General features: G+C 52.4%; 10 protein-coding genes across 10 annotated transcripts; 7 read left to right on the top strand and 3 right to left on the bottom strand.

Annotated features, from left to right (window-relative positions):
- Nucleotides 1-7: 7 nt before the first annotated feature.
- BDQ94DRAFT_176300 (uncharacterized protein) lies at nucleotides 8-356 on the top strand (the record flags this gene model as incomplete). The annotated part of the gene is made up of 2 exons (XM_026772662.1): nucleotides 8-71; nucleotides 187-356. The coding sequence occupies 2 exons, from the start codon at nucleotides 8-10 to the stop codon at nucleotides 354-356; spliced, it is 234 nt and encodes a 77-aa protein (XP_026619585.1).
- Nucleotides 357-393: 37 nt separating this feature from the next.
- On the top strand, nucleotides 394-621 carry BDQ94DRAFT_155363 (uncharacterized protein). The gene has a single exon (XM_026768454.1). It carries the CDS (start codon nucleotides 407-409, stop codon nucleotides 566-568), a length of 162 nt encoding a protein of 53 aa, XP_026619584.1. The 5' UTR covers nucleotides 394-406; the 3' UTR covers nucleotides 569-621.
- Nucleotides 622-1,347: 726 nt separating this feature from the next.
- On the top strand, nucleotides 1,348-2,084 carry BDQ94DRAFT_177449 (uncharacterized protein; the record flags this gene model as incomplete). Its single annotated transcript, XM_026772901.1, has 2 exons — nucleotides 1,348-1,760; nucleotides 1,800-2,084. Exons 1-2 carry the CDS (start codon nucleotides 1,569-1,571, stop codon nucleotides 2,082-2,084), a joined length of 477 nt encoding a protein of 158 aa, XP_026619583.1. The 5' UTR covers nucleotides 1,348-1,568.
- A 593-nt stretch (nucleotides 2,085-2,677) lies between these two features.
- Nucleotides 2,678-3,265, top strand: BDQ94DRAFT_176299 (uncharacterized protein; the record flags this gene model as incomplete). Its single annotated transcript, XM_026772661.1, has 3 exons — nucleotides 2,678-2,967; nucleotides 3,040-3,057; nucleotides 3,124-3,265. The coding sequence occupies 3 exons, from the start codon at nucleotides 2,678-2,680 to the stop codon at nucleotides 3,263-3,265; spliced, it is 450 nt and encodes a 149-aa protein (XP_026619582.1).
- Nucleotides 3,266-4,351: 1,086 nt separating this feature from the next.
- BDQ94DRAFT_164381 (uncharacterized protein) lies at nucleotides 4,352-5,504 on the bottom strand (the record flags this gene model as incomplete). Its single annotated transcript, XM_026769998.1, has 4 exons — nucleotides 4,352-4,567; nucleotides 4,616-4,829; nucleotides 4,886-5,172; nucleotides 5,235-5,504. The coding sequence occupies 4 exons, from the start codon at nucleotides 5,502-5,504 to the stop codon at nucleotides 4,352-4,354; spliced, it is 987 nt and encodes a 328-aa protein (XP_026619581.1).
- Nucleotides 5,505-6,263: 759 nt separating this feature from the next.
- On the top strand, nucleotides 6,264-6,967 carry BDQ94DRAFT_177439 (uncharacterized protein; the record flags this gene model as incomplete). The annotated part of the gene is made up of 3 exons (XM_026772900.1): nucleotides 6,264-6,312; nucleotides 6,360-6,510; nucleotides 6,547-6,967. 3 exons carry the CDS (start codon nucleotides 6,264-6,266, stop codon nucleotides 6,824-6,826), a joined length of 480 nt encoding a protein of 159 aa, XP_026619580.1. The 3' UTR covers nucleotides 6,827-6,967.
- Nucleotides 6,968-8,002: 1,035 nt separating this feature from the next.
- On the top strand, nucleotides 8,003-9,933 carry BDQ94DRAFT_176297 (uncharacterized protein; the record flags this gene model as incomplete). Its single annotated transcript, XM_026772660.1, has 5 exons — nucleotides 8,003-8,491; nucleotides 8,552-8,676; nucleotides 8,743-8,868; nucleotides 8,920-9,003; nucleotides 9,081-9,933. 5 exons carry the CDS (start codon nucleotides 8,003-8,005, stop codon nucleotides 9,931-9,933), a joined length of 1,677 nt encoding a protein of 558 aa, XP_026619579.1.
- A 1,565-nt stretch (nucleotides 9,934-11,498) lies between these two features.
- BDQ94DRAFT_155353 (uncharacterized protein) lies at nucleotides 11,499-11,753 on the bottom strand. The gene has a single exon (XM_026768453.1). It carries the CDS (start codon nucleotides 11,718-11,720, stop codon nucleotides 11,550-11,552), a length of 171 nt encoding a protein of 56 aa, XP_026619578.1. The 5' UTR covers nucleotides 11,721-11,753; the 3' UTR covers nucleotides 11,499-11,549.
- A 6,322-nt stretch (nucleotides 11,754-18,075) lies between these two features.
- Nucleotides 18,076-22,631, bottom strand: BDQ94DRAFT_176294 (uncharacterized protein; the record flags this gene model as incomplete). The annotated part of the gene is made up of 7 exons (XM_026772659.1): nucleotides 18,076-18,795; nucleotides 18,869-19,180; nucleotides 19,242-19,851; nucleotides 19,913-20,039; nucleotides 20,110-20,674; nucleotides 21,880-22,351; nucleotides 22,405-22,631. The coding sequence occupies 7 exons, from the start codon at nucleotides 22,629-22,631 to the stop codon at nucleotides 18,076-18,078; spliced, it is 3,033 nt and encodes a 1,010-aa protein (XP_026619577.1).
- A 1,698-nt stretch (nucleotides 22,632-24,329) lies between these two features.
- BDQ94DRAFT_164373 (uncharacterized protein) lies at nucleotides 24,330-24,862 on the top strand (the record flags this gene model as incomplete). The annotated part of the gene is made up of 2 exons (XM_026769997.1): nucleotides 24,330-24,413; nucleotides 24,467-24,862. The coding sequence occupies 2 exons, from the start codon at nucleotides 24,330-24,332 to the stop codon at nucleotides 24,860-24,862; spliced, it is 480 nt and encodes a 159-aa protein (XP_026619576.1).
- Nucleotides 24,863-27,493: the final 2,631 nt, after the last annotated feature.

Raw genomic sequence — 27,493 nt, 5'->3', positions numbered from 1 at the left:
AGGGCCAATGGTGGCCAGGGAAGTCGTCCAAGGTCACCTGAGCAAGCGTCGTGGGAAGCTAGCCGTCGGCGGTAGGTGTGATTCCCTCCGATCGATATACGCGTGAACCTACAACCAATGTGAGAGGGGGACTTATGACAGGCCGCGCCGAACATGCACCCAAAGTCTAATAATTGTCTACCATAGTGTGCGCCCGTCAGTCGATTCGTCAACAAGTCCGGGATGCAGTTCAGCCACAGACGGGGGCAGACATCAAACTTTTCGACTTCGACCTCGAGCCGTGTCACACCTGGGCGGCCCCTTGTCGCGACAACGACGCGGTCACTAATCTTGCGCAAAGTGATCATCAAAAGTGAGTTGCCTCTCGCATTATTGAAGGTAACCCTTAAATGCAGTGAGTCCAAACATGCCTTGTACGACGAGACACTTGTCTTTACGCGCAACCGATCCCATGTATGGCAGTGGCATCCATCGGTACGTCTCAGTTTCTCTCTCCAGCCCGATGTCTGAACATTCAGCTTGGACAATCACGGGTCTTGTGGTCTCTCGTCCATCTGTTGGTTGGTAGTTCAGTCGGTTGTGAAGTTCAGTTACGCTGCTCCATGAGCACTCTTAAACGGGCACATCCGGTGCGCCGCCGCAACAGATGCCCGGGCTGGATAACCCCACGGGGTCCTTCGAATGCTGACTATGGCAGGTCGGACAGCCACGACTGCCACAGAGTTCACACCATAACTACTTGACACTGCTTTGTTCTGGTACGCTGTTGCGCGTAGCGTTGCACGAGCAATAGTCTGCGTGCGGTGAGCAGCTCTGGAGCAGGCGATGGTGCATGCACAAGGAAAACCCAACCGGGGCTCTGTCGGGTCGCTGTCGGCGTGTGCCTGACTGGGTTCGAATTGCCAACCAGACTGACGTTCGGCCGGTTCATATTGACGCAATGAGCAAAACCAACCATTAGTTGACGGTGGGATCCAAGGCCGAAGATGTCACCCTCTCATTTTATGTGGTGGTGTCGACCGGCGTCGTCAGGGTTATCATTTCGGCAGGTGACCGACCTGGGACATTTGCCCATGATGGATAGTTGGAGGTGAGCACGGCATGAATTCTGCTAAAGGTCAATCCTTAGCCGGTCTTTCATAATATCCATTTTACGCAGCTGCTTGCCCAAGGAGTTCGGCAGGATTTGACTCACGTTCCACCATTCGTGGCCTGCAGTCATAAGCCAGCGTGAAATAGACAAGTAAAAACTTCTAAGCCCCCTTCGGAGGCGGGCTATTTCTCCGCGGCAGTTCAGGACGCTATAAAGTACACGGGGGCTACGGAAAATTCTCCAATCTGACTGATCTTCTCTCAATGCCAAATTCATGGCCTTTCTATGCGAAAGGCTGTCTACACGCGCATTAGAAATCATACAAGAGCGTATGTTCAGATTCCAAAACCACCAAGACTACAGCTACTTATTGGGGGCCCCTAAAGGTACAGATCCGGAAGGCACGCTGTCTGTGAAAGGGTTTCATCACCACACTCATACACCACACACTGAAGGAGCCGAATAGTTGCTTGATATGGAGACGATCAACCGGCAGCGCGGCGACGAGAAATTGCCCTGCGAATATGAGGCCATGGTCGTTGACTGCTACCTGTCTTCTTCTTATGAGGATCCCGAACCTCTGACCTGGAATGGGCCCAGTATCCTATCACCGCGTACGCATCCCGAGGATATCTCTGGGTATGTCTGTGCCATGTTGTCATACCCCGTCGATTGGTGAGAAATGCACCTTACCGTCGTTCATAAGTACACGTTCGAATCGGTCGCCATCTCGCCGTTATTCCTTCCGCACGTGGGGTGCACCCTCAGCAACTGTAGACGACTCCGCAGTCAGATCTGGGAAGCAATCTGTCCATACGTGCGAGCCATCGATCGTTCAGATTATCGGTTTCAAATTTTTGTGCGGCCAAGGAGCGAGCGGGAGCCGGATGCCACAGGAAAATTAGGATTATTTTCAGGGTCGAACACAATCAATCCTAGAAGGATACTGGAGTCAGGACGTTTTGTTGAAAACACCGCTTGCGGGTATTAGTATAAAGAGCATACTGGACTCTTCTTCAGCTTGTGATAAGAGGTTGGAGGGCCGAATTCAGGTAGCCTGTATTGTTTTATAGATTTATTGTTTTATGGATTTATTGTTTCATGGATTTATTGTTTCATGGATTTATTGTTTCATGGATTTATTGTTTTCTTGTTCTTGAGGTATCTCTTCCGCTTCCATACGCAAAGCCACTCGTCTACCGACGGACCGAGAACCCAGATCAGAAATCCAGCCCCAATTGTTCTGGGTTGCAGTCAGGCAAAATAGCCTGAGTGCACCTAGTTCGACCAGTCCCTCGTCGGTCACCGTTGAGTGCCACAAGGATCGGCGAGGTTACACTCGGCCCCTGTCCTGCCCATGCCTAGAACCGTGGCCTCGATGTTACCTTCAACTTTGGGCTTGAGTTGGGTGGTCCGTTTCGCGCAGGGGTGGTGCATGGTGTCACCTCGATTATAAGTCAACAAGACAGCCGGCGTTTATAAAGCATCATGTGCGTCCTAGGCTTGGGCCTCTCGCCTTCGCGGTATGCACACATCTCACAGAAATCTCATTCCTCCTATCATCACTTGTACCCTCCGACAACAATGAAAACTCATCTGCCACGACTGAACGAACTCCGTAAAAGACTGGCATCGGCTGAGAAGAAGTCGCATTCCGGTACCCGGTCGAATGCCTCACACTTCACAGAATCAGCTCCGCCAGGCGACAGGGAACCGAACGTCCAGGCCGTCTCGGGCGATGGCATATTGTCCCAAGAAAACGACACAAGCGACAGAGATGCAACGTGGGAGGTCGACAGCGTGGTCACAATCGAGCTTCCTGAGCCTCCACTCGACGTGCCTGATATGAAGGCTCTCACATCGTTGATCTGCGAGTATGTCTGTCCTATGATGTCCCGACACCGGCTGTCATTCGCCCTCGAACGGTGCTGATCTGTTTCTTCCAGTCTCGAAACCAGAGTCCGGTAAGCTTGTTTCCGTTGCGCTATTAAGCGACATTCTACGAGCCTCGAGCTGACGGAGAGCTATAGAAAGCTGGAAGAACAAGTGAAGGGTCAAAGCCAAGAAAATCACCGCCTGCACAGGAGAGTGAGCAGCATCTATGAGAGTGTCCCGACCTCTCACACCAAATCCCGTCGCTCAGCTCGGTACAAGGAGATGGACTCGGAATGAACGTCCCTGCGCGCAGAAGGGAACGGAACATTTCTCATGCCAGGCCGGGAGGGCAACAATGGGACAACGTCTCAAGTTACATCACCTAGAACTACTGTCTTTCACCAAGCTTGTCCGGCCGGAATTAAGATCTGCTCGATTCTGAGAGTATATAGCTATCTTCATTTAAGAGTGAAAGTTTGTGCTGTTTGTGCTGGCTGCAGTAGAGCGAGGGCAACCTGGTTTGTCGATCCCGAGATGAAGGAATACGTTGTCTTAACAAACTTCCACCCCGTAGCTGCATTTGGTCGTCGGTGGCGTAAATGGTTGAACGAATCAGCCGCATACTTAATCATGACTCCAGCGGTTCGGTGAAGTGGGTCTCCATCATGTCCGCGAGACAAAGACGCGAGGATGTGTCCAACCTGTGTCGCACCCTCCCCCTGCTGGTACTATCCCCAGCGTTTGAGCCCATCGAAGCTCCACTGTAAGTTCAGTTATCCGTCGGAGGTGATCGGCACATCCTGGTGTGACGTGGGAGGCAGATCACGTTTGTCGCTGCCTCGCGACGTCCACGTTCGATGGCCAGGTCACCATGGCGACAACGTCGTAGACATTTTAAACTTCCAAGCCAAAATTCTTTTTATTTTTTTGATTCGTTTGCGCCACAAAGTGCATTGCGAGTGTTCTCTTTATCTTCCCCGATACCACTAAGCCTCGCAATGGTTAACGATGTGGACTCCTGACCCCTCGGCATAGCTGACTCAGCAAGCGATCGGTTTGGCGCTAGTTATTTAACCTGGCGGAGGCAAACAGCCAGACAGAAGTATGACCAATTGGCCATGACGCCAAGTAACGTGATCACGCGTTTGCACACAGCCCCGCACTATGCTTTTCCGTATTTCTCCAAACTAGTTGCACATGGTCACATTATATACATTGTTACAAAAGGAAAGCCTCCCAACTGCCTGCTGGAGGGCCTAACATATCTATCATGAGAGAAAAATAGAACCCTCCTTCCAATGCGTATCGAATGTACCCAGTGGCTCCGGCATGTAAATTAGGTTACGCCGTGCCCGTTGGTGCCGGCACACGATACTGCTGGCTTTACACCATGTCCGGTGGCCGACATACTGGCTCGGGGCGTTTGATAGACGCCTCGGGTACACAGTTCACAAGCCGGTTTGTGCTCCGACCGCGAGCGTGCGTGGTCTCCTGGGGTGGCACACCGTCCGGGTGGTAGTGATAGCGCAGTCGATCCAGGGCGCTCCGGAAGTCATCCAAGATGATAGTGTCGCTCAGGCACTTGAAAACAAACGCTAACTACAGCAGGGTCAGCATAATGACCTTTCGTCATTGGCGGCTGTTTACCTTCCAGAAAGGTTCCATGCCCGGGGGGTAACCTAGGCGATTCTCGACCCGGATCGCACACATGTCCACAATCGCAAATACAACGGAGATCACCATGAACAAGAGCATGACGCCGAACCGTGGGCTGATGCGGATCAGCTGCATCAGCGAACACCCATAACCCCGCTGGATGGTGTACAGGAGAAAGCAGGTGGTGAAGATCCACCAAGGGTCCCTAGATCTGGATCAGCAACGTGGGGTGTGGGGGAGAATTGCGCTCGAACACCGCACCGGAAAAGCGGCTCGAGTGGCCGAGTGGTGGTATATAAGGCCTGGCCCCGATTGAAAAAGGCAAAGTTGGCATAAATTTCGACGACCCAGTACGGCTGGGCCGCCAGCAGGGTGATCAGATACAGTCGCGTGCCCCAAGGGGTGAAGAACCCGCGAATCTTCATCCATGCAATTACGTTGTGGAGGGTGTGCGAAATCGTGAGGCCGATGGCTGTGGCCGAAAGATACCAGCCCTGGGCAGGCGCATGGAGAAAGATGAACGTTCCGTGCCCGAGGGCCAGGGCGAGCTAAGCGTCCACATCAGCACGGGATAGTGCCCCATTCGCCGCAACGAGGCAGCACAACTTACCTCTGCCACGATGAGTCTGTGCAGGAACACCCCTTTCTTCATGTTGGCCGCGGTGATGGCAATCATAATAATAAGGGAGCCCACCAGGAATCCTTGTCCCCACGCCTCCACGACGAGGATACCCGGGTCAGTAGGACGCTGGCCAGCACTTGGCATCATATCATCGCTCTCCATTCGACTGTGTCGACGTGGAATGGAAACGACCCTCCATGAGTGATGGGGTATCTTTATATTATCGGGTGAGATTGGGTAATGTTCGCCGCTCAGCATGGTCAACTGCCGTGGGCGACGGAGAGTAGGAGGGAGGTCGATCGACTATGACTGTGACCGGCCAAAGATCTATGGGAGGCCAGCCAGAGCCTCTTGCTGTTTTGTAGGGGTTCTCAGGAGTAATGGTAACCTTCGGAGGTCCAGCCGCGCCTCAACCGTGGGCTTCTTTGCCACTCCGGATGAACAGTCGAATACCGTAACCTGTAGAGTACCATCCGGCCTTAACCATTAAGGGAATAAGCCGAGACTGTAGGATTCCGGAAAATCCATTCTTACCTACTATACGTCCAGCTGCAAGAACCAAGGCCGACGGAGGAATAGACTTTCCGTCTATTTACTTTAGCGTCATATGAGATAAAGAAAGGGAGGAAGGGCACAGCGACCACGAAGATGGCCCCATTGAAAAGGAAATTCCACTTGTACATACCGGTTTCCTTATCTTACGGCCCGAAACCGTTTAGTAAGAGACATCCTCCGGTCAAGGATCAAATAACGAACGGGGTTAGCCGAAGAAGTACTTCCCGACATCCGCACGGTTCACATCAACGGTCCGTAATCCGCACGATTGCCAGGACGGTTACAATTCCAGATTTCTAGCCCCTAGGGGTGCTACTGTTTCACAGGCTTCAACTCTATATATATCGGGTGGATGTACTCCCGCGATTGCTAAGCTGTACCTCGACCATTTCCACACGTTCTTCCCCAGGCTTTTTAAAGTATATTTGACTCTAACACTCCACCTTACATCCTGTATTACTGATGCAGAAGAACACACTAACAGGGGTTGGGCCTCCGGCTAAGATAAAAGGTTAGTCCCTTCACCCAACAATGGTTTGGGGGAACTGACATGGTCAGCTGCAGCCTCGAGGGCACCGTCCAGGAAACCAAGAAATTACCCTCATGGGGGTGTTACCAGAGCGCGATTCTACCAAGCCCTCTACGAGGCGCGGCTTGAAGTTCAGAGGCTCGAAGGAGGATTGTGGTCACAAAATCATGCAGGGTCGATGTGGGTTCTGCCGCAGACACTTCAAGAACTCTACAGCTTACGACAGCTATGTCGACTTCAATCCACCGCCCTGGCCCGAGCTAGACGACTGGCCGAGACGGAATGGAATAGACCTCTAAGAGAGCCAATGGAAAATATGGAAGCACTTAAATGTGACCGATGTGGAACAAAGGCACTGGACGTGGTCCTCGCTCCGTGTTTCCATAGCTTATGTCCGGGTTGTGGTGGGGCTGGAGCACCAGGCGCTTCGGAAGATATGTTTAAAGCCTGCTATGTCTGCTCTCTCCACAGTTTCCAGCAGCCCCGAAGGACTTAGATGTACTGGCTGCTGCCTTTCGTGCGGCTGTGTTGATTGGAAGTGACATTGCCTTGCGGAAAGAGATGCTCACGAGCGTGAGGGCGAATAAGAGACGATGAATGAGGGAAGATGAATAACGGAGATTATTATGATACCATGGTAGCAAATACATGTGTTCTTGTAGTCTAGAAGTCGATGCCGCTCTTCACTGCATATTATTTGCAATTCGTCAACAATAATGAAGTTCTTTCACATGAGCCGAGAGAAGAGAAGCAGGAGGTGAGGTATTGCGATAGGTAACAATCCCGGTTCCACATTCTTTAGGAACACGACAAGTCGGTAATAATTGGATCTGGCATTGCGAGGGATACAATTAAGGGCTGGGAAATCCATTCAAATATTCAGTAGTCTCCCCATTATGCTTTGCTGCCAACCCATGAGAAAGCTTTCGTGTAGTCGCTGTACGATTGCCTTATCGCTGATTAGCCTCTGTGCGTTGCAACTTGGGGAAGCGCATCAAACTCTGCAAGAGGGGGAAAAGATAACAAGGAGCGGAAAATTTGTCCTGAATATATGTAACGTTCCGGGAAGATCGCCCTGGCCAGCTGCATGAGAATTTGTCAGTGCCCTGGTGGATCCATACCAGTGGCAATCCTACTTGGCTAGCAGAGAAATAGGGGATTCTTGATAAGAGTGGACGTGGCCTTTCATTGCTGGACTACTCACCATGGACAACCGACGGCGGACAATCAGCAGCATCTAGCAGTATCTGAGACAACCGACAGCACCGGTCGGTTGCGAGACCGGGTGGAACCTACCATGCCAACAGACTGCGACGGAGGTCGCCAAGAACCGTTATTGAAAGCACAAAGCTGCCGCTCTGTGGGCCGCTGCTACTGTAGCATGGAAATTCAAAGCACTGATATAAAGAAAATGGGGCCGCAGGCGAGTTGGGCGCCGGCCCCGCTGTAGGCTGGAGGGCCGTCCTGTCCGTAGAAGATGTAACCTCGAAATCTCGAGCAGTTGATAAGACTGGCTAGCCCGGTGCCAATGTCACTGACGCCTCTGCCCCCAACAGAAGCAGGCCCGATGACATTGAGCGACAGTCTCGGCAATATTAGATTCCCTCGTAATCTTACCTACCATTGAATTGATTCCTTTTGCATCCTTTTCCCTCCCCGCGACAGCAGAATCATGGCGTCCGAACTGGGGGTCACTGCCGCATCCACGCCCCAGCCAGCCTATACTGCGGTCAGTATATGGTGGGCCTGCTGGGCAGGCGCCTGGACGGTCATTATTGCCTCTGGTATGGTCTATCTCATCGCTCATCGCAACACGCCTCCCCTCCTGCTGCGAGGCCTCGGGCTGTCACTGTCCGCCGTTGTGTTGCTCCATGTCTATTGGGCTTCAGTACAATTCGGAACCATGATTGGCACCATCATGCCAGGGGATGCCGAGTACTGGATTATGGGCACGTATCTGCCGTGCGGCATTGCCCTGTTTCACGCGTCGAACAGTCGCTTCTATCATGTTGCAAAGCTTCAGGAAGGCTATATCATTCGCAGCAGTGGTGGGAATGATTTATACTCCACGAGGGGTAAGCTCGGTGCCGTAGACCGGTTCCGTCGCCTTACATACACTACCAAGATCCTCGTGTTTGTTACGGTGGCGTCGCTCGTTCAGGTAAAACGGCCACCGCCTACTCCTATTGACAATCGTATCGGGGTCTAATTGAGTCATTAGGTATTTCTCACGGTCTTGATGTGGCTTATCTCCCGCAAATGGCACCGCACTTGGGGGATTCCAGGCACCGAGGTCCATGGGACCGAGATGCAGCAAAAGTCGGAAATGGGCCGGGGCTGGGAGTGGTAAGAACGCTTCCAACATACGCCCGGCGCATGTACGGCGAGAGCTGTGTGCTAACCGATATGCAGGTGGCCTGGCGTGTTTGGACAGGTATTCTGGTCGTGGATTGTGGGCCCTGTCGTTCTCTGGAAATCCCGTCACATCCACGACACCCACGGCTGGCGAATCCAGACGATAGGCTGCGTCATCGCCAAGTGAGTCAATAGGTCCGATGAGGTCTGTCGCACGACTAACCCGTCATCTAGTCTCCCGGCGACGCCGATGTGGCTCATCGCCCTCTATGTTCCCACCATGGAGCCAGTCAATCAGTACTGGCTACCGCCCCAGTGGTAGGTGCTCTCTGTGACCAACAGAAAAATAGAAACGAAGAATAAAGGAATCAGGAAAACGGGGCTAACACCTGTAGGATTTGTCTCTCTATCTGGGTGATGGAGGTTTTTGCTGTTCTCCTGCCGTGCCGGGAGGTAATGCGCTATCACGCTATCCGACAAGGGGCCTTCAATTCGATCGCACGGTGGGAACCAAATACTAATCCGTTTGCTGATGGCACCACGGCCCGCAGGTCAGCCTCCATTCTTGTCGAGCTCACAGGGTCTGGCCGGGAATCATGGAGTAGATCTCTTGGCTCCAGCTCCAGCTCTCGGGATAGCATATTCACCAAGCGTGCACTTGAATATGTCTTGGCGCGCAATCCTGCCCCGCTGCAGGATTTCTCTGCCCATCGCGACTTTTCCGGAGAGAACATAGCTTTTATGACCCGGGTGGCAGAATGGAAGAGCTCGCTGCCCCATGCGGTCTGGGATAGCAGAATCTCAGACTATGGAGATCTTACCGACTTGATTCGGGGGCAGTTTCACCGCGCGCTGTGTATTTACACGATGTTCATCAGTGATCGCGCGCAGTTTCCAATCAACATCTCTTCGCAGCACCGGAAGGAGCTGGAGAACGTTTTTGAGGGCCCTGCTGGGCTTCTGTTTGGAGACGCGCGCCCGGCCAATCCTGCCGTTCCCTTTGATGCGCCAGGCTATGCTCCCACGCCCTCAGCGTCTCCGATCGCCCCCATAAAGGCCGACTCCGGTTCGTTATTCACCGACAACAGTCGGGTGCAATACTGGGGCCAGATTCCCCAGACATTTAATGCGACAGTCTTTGACCGAGCCGAGGAGAGCATCAAAGACCTCGTTCTCACCAACACGTGGCCTAAGTTTGTTCGAAGTTGCGGCATCGCAGCTGAGGCTCATTTGCTGGCGGGAAGCTAGAGTCCTGCGTAGTTAAATGCGGAATGAAGTCGCCAGCGATGGAAGATTGCACTGAATGGCATCTGTCTGGGATGTCGACTGAATACTATAGATTAAGACTGTCTGGTGGAGTAACTCATTGGACCACATTTTCTATCGGAACGTAGCACTGTCTTGGTACTTTAGAGGAGCCGAGCAGTAAGTCGAAGAGCATCTGGTCAGATGAGCCAATGACGCCGAAATTATTGACTCAGCCACCGCTTACGAGTCTACTGTTCCCCGCTCAAAACCGCGTTCTACGGGTATTGTAGCAGCGCTTGGAGCGCTCTGCGTTCGAGTCTATCCAGATATGGCACCCCCAGCTCGGCCAGTCAAACGGATAGGATTGTGCCGAGAAGGTGGAATTGCACATGGCGTTTAGAGCGCTCCAGCGAAGAAGCCGTATCCATCCCGCATCTAAGGCTTCGATCATCCCAAAGGGGCTTAATCGGTTGCGAGCTGACATTGAGGGCATCCGTCACGCAGCTGTGCACCGCCAGCTACAGGATCATCGTCGTTTACTACAGCAACTGCACTCAGCCCGAGTGTTTGCAACCGTATGGCTGGGCGACCCGCAGTGTGGAATGGGGATCGAGCAGTGTCAAATGCGGATCAACCGGCTTTTCAGCGGATGGAAGGCACACGCCCGCCGTTTCCATGGCAATCTGGCTGCGCGGATGGGATGTAATAGGATGCCTGAAGGCCGACACCGCCAATTTCTCTTGCTCGAGGCGACAAGGAGACTCTTGGAAAAGACTAATCACGATTGTGTTGGGCAAGTGGACTACATCCTACGAGCGAGCTTTCCCTCATTGTATACGAAGACGTGGACAAGGCATGCACGGCATGGGAACGGCACATCATCTTGAATACAGTGAGGCCGGGAGCGAGATAGAATGTATGAGTCCTTCTTATAGCTCACAGTCGGCGGAATTGCCAGGCTTAACCTACGTCGACCCACAAATGGCACCATGTGGTAGAGGCTGGCTTGCAAGTATCAGTAGTCACCCTGCAATAATTCTTGGTACAGTCACTTGTAATTGAACTATGTCGCCATCTGTGAATCTTATATCCGATTCGCCTTTATCTTCCCCCAGTGAGCTACGGTCGTCAAGCTGCGATTATTGATAGTCGCATCATACGCAACCATTATCACCAATAGATGGTGATTGGCAGTACTACAATTTCGTACGGATGTCTTTCTGTTATATGACGCCCGAGTCTCCGTTCGTTGCGCGGTACAATAGGTATTCGAAAAGCCTTCAAAGATACCGGACTTCCCCCAACGACTTTTGGGAAGTTTTTGAAAAGGCCTCTATATGTACATGGATGGAACTGTCGGATGAGCGCCTTCCCAGGTCTATCTAGAGCAAAAAGCTTGGCATGAGCGGATACCAGTGTTGAGGGAGTCTGGCTGGCGTGGTAGGACCTATCTAATATCGATGACTATGAGGTTACTAACTAGGAGGAAAGAGTGAAAGCGTATATGGCCGTTTCCGGCCTGGCTCTATTTCATACTTTAACAGCAACCACGAAGGAAAAAAGTACCTCACATAAGTTCCTGTATCCAGCCAACGTGTCTGCACAAATATCACAATTCAAAAGTCCCCGAGAGCAACAAAACTGGACACTAGGCTCCAGCAAACATACCAGTATTCGTCAGCAAAGTACAATCTGACTGAGAGATGAGAGAGAAGCATGCATTGTTCGCATTTGCGCAGACCTTGACAGGTTGCCAAAACAGACGAGACTTCTGAAGTCATTGCCATGATTTGCTGTAAGAGTCGGCAACACGACCGTTGCGAGTATAGGTACTATCTACTAAATGGCCAATCACATGTGGGAACCCAAGCGGCAGCAAGGAATATGGCAACCAACAAAAACAGTGCCAACATATCTCCCGCGATCGTTTTCTCTTTCATTTCGGAGCAGGTGTGACATTGAAGTGGTGGGGCGCCGAACGGGTTGATTATTTCGTTGTCGTTCAGCCGGGGGTCGCCAGCGAGAGAGTAGTATATCGGCGTGTCTCTTTCCTCTTTTGCAAACCAGAGAGCAGACCGACCGTGATTGTCCTTCAAATTGACCTTTATTCCACGATGTTGGAGGAGCAGCTTGAGCATTGCCAAATGTCCTTTGTATGCCGCTATGTGAAGTGCGGACCAACCGTCGTTGTCTTGTGCATTGATGTCAACCCTACCTCGTCGCAGGAGAAGCTCCACAACTCGCAAATATCCTTCATCTGACGCTTCATGAAGCGCGGTGCACCCGTAATTGTCCTTCCTATTGACATCGGTGCCACGATGTTGCAGGAGCAGCTCGACAATTGGCAAGCGTCCATTTTTTGCTGCTTCATGAAGAGCGGTTGACCCGTGTTTGTCCTGCGCATTTACATCAATTCCAGGAAGTTGCAGGAGCAGCTCCACAACTGGCAAATATCCTTTTCCTGCTGCTATGTGAAGTGCGAGGAACTTGTCGGTGTCCTGGGATGCAGCATCTGCTCCGGACGCAAGCAGCTTGCTAACGGCAACGCCCGGGTACTCGTAGGCTGCCCACATAAAAGGAATATTTCCCAGTCCGGCATCAATGTCGGCATCATTGTCTCGGGAGAGCTGTGTAGCGGCTACCCGATGGTCTTCGCAGGCAGCTAAGTGCGAGCATACATCAGGTGTAGAAGGATCCTGCGTAAAATCATGGTCGCAGTTATCTTGGCCCATTTTGGTAGCTGTAACGATGCAGACGAACAAAGAAGTATCTGACCAGGTCCTTGCCGTCAAGCCGATGAAGTGCAGGAGTTGTCATGTTTTATATCCACTGACGCTCTTATTTTGTTCCCGATGACGCTGTTCTTTAATCCCTTGAAAGCGACTTTTAGCGGTATGGTATGACCCGGTCACATTCCTGGATTCCTCAATATTTATTTTCAATATCGTTCCCCGAATGACCGGTTGCTCCAAGATGACGGAACAGGCTCCGCGGAACGCTTGCAGGGCTCCCAAGAAACCATGTGGCGGTCCTCAGAGCACGCTCCCACGTTCTATAAGGCCATTTGCTAAACCTTCGCCGCCACTGAGCTAGGACCCACCTCTCTTCTCCACGAACATGTCTCGCGTCCCACAATCAACCCAAAGAAGAGATAGGGAGAGGGTAGGAAAAATAGGAATGGAAAAAGTGTCTCAGCGGGACCTCGACCAAAGTTATTATTAACACCGCCAAAATATAGCTAGTCCTGATGATGCTGAGCATCTCCATTGCTCCATCCAAACCTGATCTGCTACACAACATATTTTCCAGAACGCTTCATAACGCCCACACTTTGTTTCCATTAGCCACCGTTCGGCTAGTGTTTCAATTCTAAAATCTCTTCACACTGATGAAGGTAATCTCGTACAGTCTCCCGTATGTGGCCTCTAATAGCGTTGCCTGCAGAGGACTAATCCTCCTTGTTCCTCTATGGCTTGAACCAAGTCAATCAAGATGCTTCCCATACCCAGCGTCCGGCCTCGCTCTCAGGATAGTCAGCAGGTAGCTTTCTGATTATTCTGAAAAGCGTCGAGTGAGACATTACTCCGCGTGTGCCCTAGTAGAGATACAGTAGATGATGATGATGATGATGATTCATACGCTGGCCCCTCGCTTGAGGCGATATGCAGGATCCACTATCTGCGCTCTCTATATACAACCTTGAACGTGAACTATTACTTTCCTGACGAACTTGGAGCCTCGTCAAGGCCTGTGTGGGCCGGTGCCTGGGGTTGTGTTCTGCCGCCCTCGTGGCGCGCGACTTCGAAATCTCTGCGGTGCCTCCGCAAAGTCCAGCACCGCTCCGAGGATGCTACTGTCGGGCGGAGCATCTTCCAACCTACCTTTCTTACCTTGACCTGCTCCTCCCAGCATCTCTGAAATGTTGTTGAACGCTCTCCCAATCTTCTGCCGCGTGTCTTGGCGCAGCCCCTTCAGTTGCGGGCAGTCGATCAGTACATGGACCACGGTCTCTATTCCTCCACACCCGCGTTGTGCGTGGTCTCGAAATCCGTGCCGCTTGCCGTGTGTCGCGAGCCATGAGTGGCCGGTCCGGAGCTGCGTGAGCAGGTAGGCTCGGTTCCGGGGAAGTGAGCCGTATAGCCGGCGGGTGCGGCTTGCGGGCAGGCCTTGATCAATCTGACGGAGATGTCCTCCCTTTGGGAGGCCCTCCACTCATGTTCCCATTCTTTGCTGATCTTGTTGCGGATATGTCCTTTCTCGCGCGAGAGAAGGCGTCGGAAGGGGTGCTTCTCTTCCAGGCCAACTGCCTCCTTAGCCAAGCGGTCCGCGGTGTCATTGCCGGGGTCGCCGCAGTGTCCCGGGACCCATTGTAGTCGCAGTGGGATTCCACGCGCTTTCAGCTCTCCCGCCGACTGGTGGATGGCCTGGGTAATGCGCTGGCCGGACTTGTTCCACGAGTTCGCGATCACCTGCAGCGCCGACATGCTATCGCTGAGGATGGTGGCTGGGCCTCGGGTCGTTGTTGCAGCAGCTGGACTTTTCTGTGCTAGTTGGAATACCAGCCCGATGGCGTAGTAGATTGCCATGAGTTCTGCCGCATATACTGACCAGTAATCCATTAAACCGATACTGGTCTGTCGGGATCCTACAATCTGTTGGTTGTGGTCCAGGGCTACTGCTGCTGCGCCCAGTTGGTTCCGTTGTCCGGAAGCGTCGGAGAAGACAGCAATTTCAGTCATCGCTTGCCTTGTCAGAGCACTAGTTTTGGCCATTTCCCGATCCGGTTCAATGTCGATTTCCGTGAACGACGGAGTCCGCCATGGCGCTAGCGGTTTGGGATCGATGATTCCCAGGGCCTGCAGGCGGCTGAGGTCCATCGTTCGCATGGTCTCTGCTAGGGGGAAACGCTGGCCAGTCCCTGTGTGTGTACTCCGTGCTCTCGCTCGGGCTATTACCTCGTAGACTGGGTGGTCCGCTGGTAAGGTGCTGAAGCGGGCGATCACGGTCTGCGCCCGCTGCCTGAGCCGCAGGTGGGTCAGTAGTATGTAAGCTTCCACTTCGAGTGCAACTGAGGATAGGGTGCGGAAGGCTGGCTGCGGCTCCTAGGTGGTTCTGCTGGCCAGATGCATCGGAGAAAACCGTGGTTCCAGGCATGTCACGTCTGGCCGCGGCGTTTGCCTTGGCCTTTTCTCGGTTTGGTTTGATCTCGATCTCGGCGAACGTTTGCTCTCGCCAGGGTGCTAATGGCGTGGGGTCGATTGTTTCCAGCGTTTGCAGGCGGCGGAGGTCCATTGTTCGTAGTGTCTTAGCCAGTGCGGAATAGCAACGGTGTCCGAGATGTGTACTGCGGGCCCTTGCCCGGGCCATTAACTCATGGATTGGGTGATGTTCCGGCGCGGTGCTGAGGCTGGGCGCGATGAGCTGGGCGCGTTGCTTCAGCCGTAACTGAGTTGGTAGTGTGTAGGATTCCACTTCCAGTGCCTGCGTTGATACTGTTCAAAAGGCTGAAAGTATCCGTATCAGAGCCTCTCACTGGATGGTTCCCAATTTCTGCAGGTGGGTCTTATCCTTTGAGGATTGTGCCACACGGTAGATGCATAGTCTACCACCGGTACCACGCAGGCTTGGTACAGTTGTCTCATCTGTTCCGGTCGTAGGTGCCGAAGTCCCCCGAGTGCGATGTTGACTTTGGTTGCTCGTTTAAGCACTTGCTGGACATGCTCCTTCCATCGCAGTTCTCTGTCAAAGACGACCCCGAGGAGCTTCACCGCTGCGGTGGGCCTGATGATCTTGCCGTGGATGTTACAGTAGAAGCCCAATAATATGTTTCTCTTGTTGGGCTGAGAAATATCCCGTAGTAGTGTTTATTAGGCAGAAGCCATCAGTGGTCGCGCACGGCGGCACAGCCTCAATGCTGCCATTGAATCCTCTTTTGATAGTTGGATGCGTCTCCAGGGCCTAGTACGCTTCTCAAAATCGGCTATCCCCATCTTACTGCTCTGGAACAACGTTCATAGCTGTCCATTCTCATCAGACCTGTCCTGAAATCTCTTCTAGGAAAAGCTCACTGGCAATTTTGAGCCTAGTTCGCTAACAGCTTTCGGTCTACGCGTCCTCCTCAAGCTTGCGGAGAACTTTCAATGCGTTTATTAACTTAACTGGCAGATAGTAGACTCAAATCAGACACGTACGCTCCACTAAACCAGACCCACCAATGCACAACGCAATATTATACAATAAGATCTATTCGGTCCTCCCCGAATGAGGCATTCGCCTGCTCACTATTCATCCCGGCTCATCCTCTGATAGGATCAAGTGCGATATACTAATGGCTACCCTCACAGATCTACCTCCATTTTACTATGCCTTGTCTCACCTTTGGGGGTCCGGCTTAGAAAAGGAAAGCATACTCCTCAACGGTGAAGAATTCTACGTCAGGAAAAACATGGCAGAGACTCTCTGCTGCCTGCGACGAGCAGAACAACACGTGACCTTCTGGGTTGATGCGCTATGTATCAATCAAGACGATGAGGACGAAAAGAATTGTGCGAATTCCACTGATGGGGAAAATCTATGAAAATGCCGAGAGTCGTTGCGTTTCTGGGCCAACACCAAGATTCAAGCGATACCATTTACAAAATCCTTCAAAGACTAGATCAAGGACAACATGTACTCAACGTACTCATAGAATTGGGCTTTGACGAGGAGTTCATCAGGAATGACGCGCTGAATAAGCTTCTCACACGAGAATATTGGCCCCGTGCTTGGATTGTCCAGGAAATCGTACTCGGTCGTATGGCCGAAGGATACAATGCGGCACCGATCAAGTCTCATTTTTGGCCCTGAAAACTCTTCGTGACAGTTTACCGGGTGGCATCTTTGCATGGACAATCCTTTCAGGAAGGTCAAACAATCACCTAGTCTCCCCTCCTAAATGGCATCCACGATTCCAACAACTCCAAGAGATGGGGTCGACTCTGTCTGCGAATAATTATCCCGACAGCTTTCTTGAAAGCCGTTGCTTGAGCCCTTGCGATCATATTTATGCCTTCTACAACTTGTACTCCGAGGAGATTCGGAATAACATTGAAGTCAACGTTACTGTAAGAAGGACCCACTAGAGATAGTATGCCAAGCAGCCAAAGGTAGAATCAAGGAAACAGAAAGTTTGCGCATCATGACCTTTCGAGGTCGACGATCCAGGCCCGTGGATTTGTGGCAATACAAATTGCCCTCTAGGCGAGGGGTCAGCGTATGAATTATCATCATCATCATCATACTGTATATAGAACGCCTATTGTTGAGAGCTGATTGCCAGCAATTGCCCGCGGGCAGGGACGCGGGAACTCCGGTCGATGCGGTTTGGCGCTTTGCTGATATCAGCAGAAAAGCAATCTTTCGCTGCCGCGCGACCTTGCCTCCCTACCTCCCCCTCGGATACATGACGCACTCGCACAAACTCGCAATATTCAGGAGCCTCTGGCAATGGCGGCTGGATTTATAAAGGGCGCCGATGTCAGCATCTAGAATGGCTAAAGTATGATGGCGCAACAGATTTACACTATCCAGTCTAATCTTTGTATTTCTTCTGTTCGACCTGGGCGGACTGATGATGGAAACAGGATACGATGCAATATTCATAGTGTTCTTTCTTCTGAACCGCTCTATCTGCTTTTTATGCTGATTCCCCTTGTGGCGACTCACAGACGATTCTGAACTCCACAATTCTCCTCAGTGGGGTTGCGACTAATTGCCCCTCCCCAAACGACGAAGCCAGTCGTGCGCATACCGGCCGAGGATGCCATCTTCGATGATCCTGGCCGATTTTCCCTTGAGTGTTTTGCTGTCTCGCTCGCGTTCTTTGTGAGGAAGCTTTTCTGCGCCGACGCTGACCCCTGGCCGTATGTTGTCCGATAGTGGTCCATCGATTTGACGGCCGGGTTGCCGTCTCCTCCCCGCGAGCTTTGCTCTCTTCCAGCAAGCGCAACCATTCACTCACCGGCACGGTTCGAAACGCCAGTCCATGACATCTGAGTTCCTCCAACAGGACCAACCAGGTGAACCACCTGGTGTTCACCAAGTTGTAAACGCTGTCATCCCGGTGGCTGAGGGTAAGCCCAGCGGCGGCGAGCAAGACATGCGTCAGCGATCTCCCGCAGAAAGGCGACGAGGTGATCCACCGGCAGCTAGGAGCACGAGATGTCCAGATCCGGTAATGGCCCCAGTTGGGGCGGATCGGATCATCAAGGGTATGGCTTCCGAGTCATTCCACAGGCCTCTTTCCGAATGACCCGAGACCTGGCCGACCCGCACGGAATAAGCATGGGCTCCTGCTTCCCGGGCGCGGCTGACTAGCTGTTCTCCGACAAATTTGGAGCGGCTGTACCCCATGTCCAGCGCGCAATTCGGCTCCATCGGGATCTCTTCGATCTCGGGCGCAGGCGAGGCGAGCGCGGTAGAGACGGAGGAGCAGAAGAGGAGCACCGCGGGGGCTGGCGCATTGACGGACAAGGAGAAACTGATCAAGTTGTGAAGGCCTTTGACGTGCGGCTCGAAGCTCGGGAGTGGCAGCGTAAAGTTCACCGGCCAGGCGACATGGATGATGAGGGACACCGATCGCTTCATCTGGTGCAAGAGTTTGTCGCCCACGCCGAGGTCGCTTTGTGCGAGATCACTCTGCAGCGCGACAATCCGTTCGGCCCAGGCGGGCGGGATGATAATCTGTTTCCGGCGGAGGTTGGGGAAGAGCGTGTCGTGCGGGTTCGACTGTCTGGTCAGACAGTACACGGTGGTGATAGTCTCATCCGCCAGCAAGGTCTGGAGCAGATGCGCGCCGATCGATCCGGTGGCGCCGGTCAAGATCTGCCTGGGTCAGTAGATATACGAAAGTGGACAGCCTAGTACGGCTTCGATGCGTCTGGATAAGCCAACGTACTGCTGCTTTCTCGTTCGATCGAGCACCCGAGCCTGGGGTGCCAGAGAAGGAGGAGTATTGCTGGACCCAGTCGCGCGCCAAGGCCCATTCATCCTCGTGCTGCGTGTCCTGGCCGTGCTGGATGGCGTAGATCAGCTCCGCCAGCCGAGAGATGTTCCCCGCATCGTACACCAGGTTCTTTGGGACGGTTGCGGCGTCGGCGAACTTGAAGTCTCTGCAGATCTGTCGTCGCAGTTGGATCGCCTGAAGACTGTCCACGCCGTGGGAGTACAAGTCCTCGTGGACTGTGCTGACCGGAAGGCGGAGTTCGTTCTGGCAAAGCTTCAACAGATGGGCTGCGATGTCGTCCACACTTAATTGCAGCGCACCAGACCCGTCGTGGCAACGGCTGTACATCTTTGCTGATGTCGTCTTTGTAGTCGTTGTATACCTGCGCCCGGATAATCGATCCTTTGTCGGTCCGCGGGCAGGCCGCCCCTGCCGGCAGCACGATGACTATCGCCCGCGAGATGCGCGAAAACTGTTCCGCCCAGGCGTTGGCCTCTTCCACCGTGGGCCAGATGTGGTCGAGAACTTGCTCGGCTGGGGTATCTTGGGCGGCGGCTGCACGGAAGATCAACAGCTCCGGTTCGGCTTTCTGCACGCCTACCACGACGGCCTCGTCGACGAGGGGATGTTGGCGTATGGTACCTTCGATGCGAAGCGGTAGCACCTTTTCACCGTTGATAAGCGTGACACAATCGTCGCGGCGGGCGACATACTTCCACCGCTTCGGGTGTATCGGGTGCTGGACGAAAAGGTCACGTGAATAGTAGGAGCCATCGTCTGCGTTCGAGGCGCTGAGGCTCGGATGACCGGGCAGGTAGACGCACTCGCTCACCCACTTCATTCGGACAAACCGCTGAATATGGTCGAAGAATTGCAGATAGCTCCAATCGTGGTCGTCCGTCGGGCGCGAGATGGACTCGGCCACCAATCCTGCCCTAGTTCTTAGAATCATTAGTTATATGCCTACTCACCGTGGTGGGAATAGGTTTGACGTACGACCCGAGAACTCCCCCGAACCTAACTCCCTTCGCTACCAGCTGGTCCCGTAGATGATCCGGACAAGCGCCGCCACTGTATGTCACCATTTTACATGCTTTCAGCATCGTTATGCCTTCTGGTTCATCTACCAGAAGCTCAAGCATGTACGGAACGATTTGAGCAGATTCTGGCTTGGCTTCCTTCATGGCCCGAACCAATGACCTTGCCGTCATCGGGATTTCTGCATCCCATAGAAAATGCGGTTTTCTGCGCATACATCGCCTGTAACGCAGTTGCCAACCCAAGCCCATGGTACCACGGGAGGGGGCTGAAAACGCTCAGACCACGGCTCCCTTGCATCTGAGATATCAACACCTTGTGGGCCACGTAACGTGGGTTTAGGACACCAGTTGAGCCGGATGAATGGAGAATCAGTGCTGTGTCATCTTCTTCGACGTGAGGCAATCCGCAGTCAAGCTCATGTGCCACAGGATTCTCGGTGTGGCCTGCGCTGGTGGCATTGGGCAACGATGTGATTGGCCAGGCCGTAATTAGCCTCAAGCTTGCAATTTCGCCGATTGTAGCCCGCATGGCAGGATTTTGGCCGTACAGAACTTTGTTGCAGGAGACCTCATCCAGTAACGCCACACAGGCCACTGCCGAAAGACGTGGGGATAGCATCATGACGCTATAGCCTAGTCTGCTTAGCGAGAAGAGGGTGAGGACCATGGTAAGATCGGACGAAGCCAGAAGCGCGATTTTTTCGCGTCCCAATCGGCACTTGTAATGTTAGCATCGTATCTGCCATGCCGACAGGTTGCAAAGTATACCCACAGGCTTAATCCCAGATCTTATCAAGTCTGGTGTTTTGCGGTTTATCAACTCATGGAGGTCTTTTCCGGTAAAGTAGGAGTACGTGAGTACAACGCGCGGCAGGGGTACCAGCCCTTGACAGATGGAATATCCACTGGCGCTGGAGAGATGGCTGATAAATGGCGAGGTCTCTTCTCGTCGGATCGTGAGTTGACCGGGAACCCCCCCCCTACCTTTTTACCCTGGACTCTGGAGTAGCTCTAGACAAGACTGGTGATGATAAAGGCAATGTGTGCTTTCGCGGGAGCCATCTCGAAGAGAAATCCCAAAAATAGAAAATGGAAGGGACCAAAGTTGTGCCCGACGTCCGTCACGTCAAACAAGCGCTGCACGTAGGAGAGAGATACTGCACCAGTCCATGTGGTTTCTAGGGTAGGCTGGATCAACGTTGCCCACGTGCAATCGGCCTTTGCGCTCTGATCTCATAAGCAGAGAATATAGATACCAACGTGGAGTCTGAATCCTCGAGGCTAGGAAATGCCTACCGATAATTGGTTACCGAAATCCCGGGATTGATCAAACCTTGGTTAGCTGGGCCAATTACACCGGACAAGGAGTCGAGACTGGAGGGTCCTGCCTCTAAAGCTGCTCCAGAAATTACTATGACTATTGCTTGAACTTGTATCTTTCGATGGTCCTAAATTGAGATTGGATGACTGATGGCTTCCGGAACCCCAGATCACATGGTCCAAGCTGAGATCCATTCTATATTATCAGGTGGTGATGTGATAACGGATTCTGACATTCATAGATGGGCTTTCAATTGTCTCGGATGGATGAAAACAGGATTGGGAGTGGATATTCAGGGAAAACACAATCTAATTGATCTGCTGCAGGTGGACTACATTGGCCCCCTTCTCAAGACGAATATGATTGCAAATAAATACAACGTATAACTTGAGACTAACTGTGATATTAAACGGTCCTGTAATGGTAGATCTAGCGTATCCTTTCCCTTCGACCGTCCAAAATTCAAGTATAAGCTGAAAGAAGCCATCTAACAATGAATGAACGTATTGTGGTAGCCGTGCGTCTATAGTAGGAGTAGGGTCTTACATCCAAATAATGCCCGCCACCACGGCCACCATCATCCAATATTCATATGCACGGACTCCAAGGTGAGCTACAGCCGAATCAGCGGCAGTTGTCCCATTTGCCAGGGTCCCGTTTATATAGATTGATGTCGTGCTGTTCACATCAATCACTACGACCACGCTCGTATTCTTGGGCTGAGTTCCATTGAACAGAGACCCATAGAAGGTGCTGTTACTATTCTCATCACACCCACATTCCAAGTATTGTTGGCAAATACAGTTAACGGGCATCGACTCGTTTTTGTGAGTGGTGTCATCGACATAGTGATAGTGATAACTGTAGGGGTAGACGTACGCCCCGTATGCCCAGCGACCTGGGAAATAGAGGGGTACTGTAGCTGCCGGCAAGAGGTAAGGTGTCACTCCCGAACGCGACTTTGCCCCCGAAGTATAAGGAGCGCTGGCACCGCCGGCATAGTAGCCACCACCCCCATACGCAGGACGGGTTCCAGAGCCACTGCGGGATGAGCCCCCAACGTTGCTTGAAGAGCTAGCGGGGTATATTAGTTTCGAAGTTTCCTCGATCAACCGGCATTTACTCACCTTGTTCTAGAGCTACTCCCACAATTGCCTGTGCGTCCACTGGCAACCCGACCGCCACTTCCTCCCCCACCGTGCCCTCCCCCGCCTCCACGCCGCTTGACTAGATCTGACCAAGAGGAGGAATCTGAAGGAAGAGTTGCATCTTCGACCGCAGGCGGAGTGCTGAGTGCGGTAGTGAATGTGATGAGACAAAGAGCCAGCGTAGTGACGACTGTCAAGAAATTCATAGCAGCTGGAGTAGTGCGAAGGATCGATGATTAAAAGGATCGTTGTTGCGCATCAACACGACAAATCATGCAAGGTGCTTGCTGGGATAATGTAAGCTGCGAAGTGGGACACTGCAGGGAACTGACAACCAATGCTGACGGATTAAAATAATGATGTTATATCTGTAGAAGTTGATATAGTGGGTACTGATAAGGGTTGTGAAAGCAGACAAGCAAGAATAAAGAGCCTTTCAGTTTTAGAAGAATCAAAGGCTCATCATAGTAAGGTACTTGCGAACGAAGATGGGATAACTTTTCGGTGAAGCTTGTGCTATGCATGAAGCCCTTTCGTTAATCCCCAGGTTGGCGAGGCCTAGTCTTATTTCTCCAAGCGTTCCGGTGTCCCGGAACACTAAGAATGCAGTAATAGCATCCGGCCTGCCGAATGCAAGCTCAATGACCGTCATATGGTTGAGAAGGACTTGGATGTTGACTAAGTGTCGGGCACAGAATCGTGTCTCTGCGCGCGATCCTCCTACCACATGCCTAGAAGTACACAGGAATAGGATCTACAGGTTCCCGGAACGGTGGCTCGCTCCAGGATGACGGGCAAGGCTTCTCGGAACATTTGCCCGGTTCCCAAGAAATCATTCCGTGGTTCTCGGAGTACGGTCTCTCCTATGTTCTATGTCTTCTTTCTCGGGAGCGGCTATTTGGCCGGCCCCCCTCCCCCCCCTTTTTTTTTTTTCGAAATACAAAACACAGTCTACTACAGGCCTTGATCTAAAAGTGGTCGGGAGAGTAATAGTTTACGTCCAATGGATATACATGGAGAGCATCAATAGTGGATCCCTGCATGTCGCCTAAGGAGTTGAAAACCTGGACTGAGATACAAGTGTGATAATGGGTCTTCACTATCGAAGGGGTTAGGTATAGCCCGTTATACCTATAGTGCTGCCTTATCCGGCTGTCTGGCCTCCTGTATTTGGTAGCCTAGTCAGGAACTGCCAGACACACATCGTAATCGGATACGACATGGTATCATCTGGCAGCCGGGTAAGTCGTTTCTTAATAGGAATATCGAATTTGGCTGGCACTACGGCCGCTTATGAAGGGCATCAGGGCTTGGCCGTTCAAAGGAAAGGATACCTTCACCATCGCCTTCTCCCTTGGAGATCCACCATGAGGCCTTTCTGCCCTGTTCGCGAATGCGACGAGCAAGTCGCTTCTTCTGCGCGCTGAGACTTGCAGCTATACCTGACTGCCGATACATCCGGTACCGCTTCCGAGCTAGGTGGAAACCAGCACGAAAGCTAACATACGTCAAGAAATGACTTGACTACAGTACGTACCTACCTTGATAAGACGAGATGAAGCACAGGGTTGTATTGATTGCGAATGCAGGGGGTCCTAGCTCGCAGCACATGACCCCGAGATTCACCGGTAACTATAACTGAAATATGAGGGCTCTAGAGAGACGAAAGGTGCTGCAGATCAGTATCCGGACATCGGCGGATGGAAGGGTAATACGGGACGAATTTGAAACATAGCCACAGAGGCTGGGGACTGCTTATAAATATGCGGCCTTTGCAGTCATGAGTCCTGAATTACCTGGGGCATCCACAGCTGGCCACCTTGAAAGCACCTTACGTTCGTCATCGACAGCGACACTGTACGCTGCGAGATCCGCAAGTGAAAGAAACGTCGTCCTACCGCTCTATGCGTGGCCGTAAAGATGATGCAAGCATCTACAGTCGCTCGCCCGACTCCCCCAAGCTGGGATTACTATCACGAGCACCACCCGTGCCCCGCCAGCGGGCTTTGATCTTCCGGACATCAACCCACTCGACCACCAGATTGCCTTGGCCCGTGGGTCTACAATGGCGCTCAACACCACGCGCACACGCCTCCAAGCAGTCAAATCTGCTCGCCGACGGTCTGTTCCTCAAACGCTGAAAGATAAGCGACAACGGTGGGAGCAGCAGGAGCGCGAGAATCAATTCTACGAGTATTGTCTGCACGTTTTTCAGAATATGACCGCTGTGGCAATCGATGTATCGCAGGAGCTGTCTCTACTTCAGCTTTTCGAGCCCGAAGTCAACCTGGCCGGCCACCCTCGCGTTTGGGAAGCAGCCCAGAAGCTACGTGACGCGCTACGGCAAGTACAGAAGCGGGAGGCAGTGGCGGAGTATGAGTGGAAGAAGCAATGGAACATACCGCACATGGGGATGCCTTCGTCCCAGTGGGTATGATGCGCATTGGTGAGTACGGGGTCCCGCTTTGTCGAGAAATATATAGCCCGACCTGGTATGCCACAGAAAGGTATGTTCTTTTATATACAGTACAAAAAAAAAAAGTCAAACAACGAAGAAGACAGACGACAGACGAAATCAATCCCCCAAAACTTCCTGTCAATGAGTTTGCAATCTTTTCGTGTGCTCCTGCACCAACCCCAAGCGCCGGCGCGCATAGTATATGTCCGCATCTGACACGCGCTTTTCTCGCTTTAGAAACAACATCACGTCCTCCAATGTAGCAGACAACCGGCTTGGGGCACTCCATCATCAGCCGGTTGTGTTCTACAATCCATCGGGCCATTACCATCTGTGTCGGACGGAGGTCCGGGATCGCACGCTGTATCCAGTCCATCGTAAACAGCCCATAAATCCGGAGTCGCGCAAAGGCCATCTCTTCGTCGGTCAAACCCCACATCCGTTCGACCAGCGTGACTAAATTGAATGCGTAATCCTGAAGGATTCGAGCTTCGTCGATCCATAGCTGCGCGCACTCGAGCTGCGGAGGGGACAAGTACGGTAACACCGTTCGGACCTGATCCAGCACGAGTGGAGGACGGAGGCTGGTTGGCAATTCTGGCAGACTCTGCGGGGACGATTTCATTGCCATGCGCCGTAATAGATCTAGTGGACGCCTGTGCTGCGGCAGGAATAAATGCCTCACCGTTTGAACCTCACGGGCGGCAATTGTTTGGGCGGCCGTGGTGGTATACAAAACTTATAAATTTCTAATGAATGGCCTGAGGAGTAGCTAACGGCAGTTGGGTATTGAGGATACCCGCTGCAACGGATATAAAGAGACGGCTTTTTAATGCCATGCTTTCACCACCCAGAATACAGTCGTCTTGGCCCGTGACCTATTCTATGTCAAACAATTTGCCCGACTCCCCAGCTTTCGCAGGCTGCTTCATTGTTCAGGGGTGGTCAAAGCCGCTTCTCCGCCTGCCTCAGATAACCAGTATTTGACCAGGGCCACGAGGACTCTCGCCAAGTCTGCGCGGTCACGGAGATTAAGTAACCGTTTAATGCTGTCGGGTAAGAAACGCATCACAAGAGCGAGGGTCGAGGGTATCCGAATGCAAATGGGATATCTTTGCGCCAGCGCCAATATCGTCCGGGCACCACCGACCATCTCAGGCGAGGGCTCGGCTTGACCATCCAGGTCCTTTTCGAGTTGTTGGATCTGCTGCCGAGCCATGGCCAGCCCTTTCTGCTGCCCAGAGCGGTATAACCATCTCCTGGCTCTGTGCGCGTTCTGGGCAAAACGGTGCAATCGTTCTTTTTGGCTAGGGGTGGGTTTCGCATGAGCTTCCGTTTTCCTGGTTGAGAGCTCTCGCAGGATTCCAGTGCAATTTTGGCCATAGGTAGCATCAGCCCTCCTCCATTGGATGGGTCTTCAAAATCCATGTCAGTAACAGAACACTCCCCGTTCCGGTAGACCGCAATGTCTCGACCACTTGCGACTCCGAGAAGTGGCGATATCCCCTTTGAGGGCGGGATTGTGTCTTGAACCAAAGGATTGAAATTACAGGAGCCAGTACATGCGGTGTCTTGTTCGGGGTAAGCAAACGCCATGTCCGAGGGTGGAAACTCCCCGGGTAGTCCTAGACTCATCCGCACGCCTGTTGGTGCTGTTTTGGAGCTTGCTTGCTTGCAGTCTGTTGATCGTTGTGTGGGCCATTAGCGACCTCCATAGTCTGATTGAAGAATGGACTAAGACATCAACTAGTGAGGACACGTTCTGAGGTCGGGATAGACGGATTCTGTCTTGTCTGGGCAGCAGTTTGCGAGACGGCTAGTCTTTATCTTTCATCTGGTATGTACTGACACTGTTTCCACATTGCACAACACACAGCATATGACAACCGGCTAGAATCTCCCCATATCATGATGGGCTATTCAACTTTGCACGTATTTACCTATACCCTACCGCCCTTAACCCCACAGCGAAAGCCCGCCGAGAAGCACCGGTCATTATTACAGTATACCACCATCACACAAGTATTCCATCGCTAGGCTGTGTATGATGGAGTAGATGGTCTTAGCAGTTAACTGTCAAAGACAACGGTACAGCCCAACTCGCGAGGAACAACCATCAACTCCACGGACGTTCAGGCAGAGACTGCTCAGCTGTTTTGATAGCAAATCCCGTAAGTGATTAGGGCGTCCAAGCACCTTTAGATTGGGAACTGCCGGCAGCACCGTGTCGGTCAGGCCTGGTGAGCCATAGTCCGCCGGCGTTTCGTGCACGGATGGCTGGGGTCGTTCCCGCTGAATCCGTCAACGAAAATCCGTTTCTGCGTACAGTCGGATGGATGGATGGATGGATGAATGGATGGATGGATTCATTTACCCTGACCCCTCGCTAAGGCGATATGCAGGCTACTACCACTATATGTATCTCTTTAATAAACACTGGTCCTGTACCACTTCTTAAACGAACTTAGAGCCTCGTCGGGGCCTATTGTGGCCTTTGCGCCGTTGATGTTAGTTAGCTGCCCTTATGGCACGCGGCTTCGAAATCGCTGGGATGCTTCCGCAAAATCCAAGACGGCCTCGACTGTCTTAGTGCGCGAAGCGTTGCTGACT

This window comes from Aspergillus welwitschiae (assembly GCF_003344945.1).
Source record: "Aspergillus welwitschiae strain CBS 139.54b unplaced genomic scaffold BDQ94scaffold_103, whole genome shotgun sequence".
NCBI classification, from domain to species: domain Eukaryota; kingdom Fungi; phylum Ascomycota; class Eurotiomycetes; order Eurotiales; family Aspergillaceae; genus Aspergillus; species Aspergillus welwitschiae.
The sequence above is the reverse complement of the archived record's forward strand: the minus strand, read 5'-3'. Positions and strand labels throughout refer to the sequence as shown.

Coding starts and splice junctions, on each gene's coding strand:
- BDQ94DRAFT_155363 (XM_026768454.1), top strand. CDS start 407: ATGCCTTGTACGACGAGACACTTGTCTTTACGCGCAACCGATCCCATG.
- BDQ94DRAFT_155353 (XM_026768453.1), bottom strand. CDS start 11,720: ATGGCAATGACTTCAGAAGTCTCGTCTGTTTTGGCAACCTGTCAAGGT.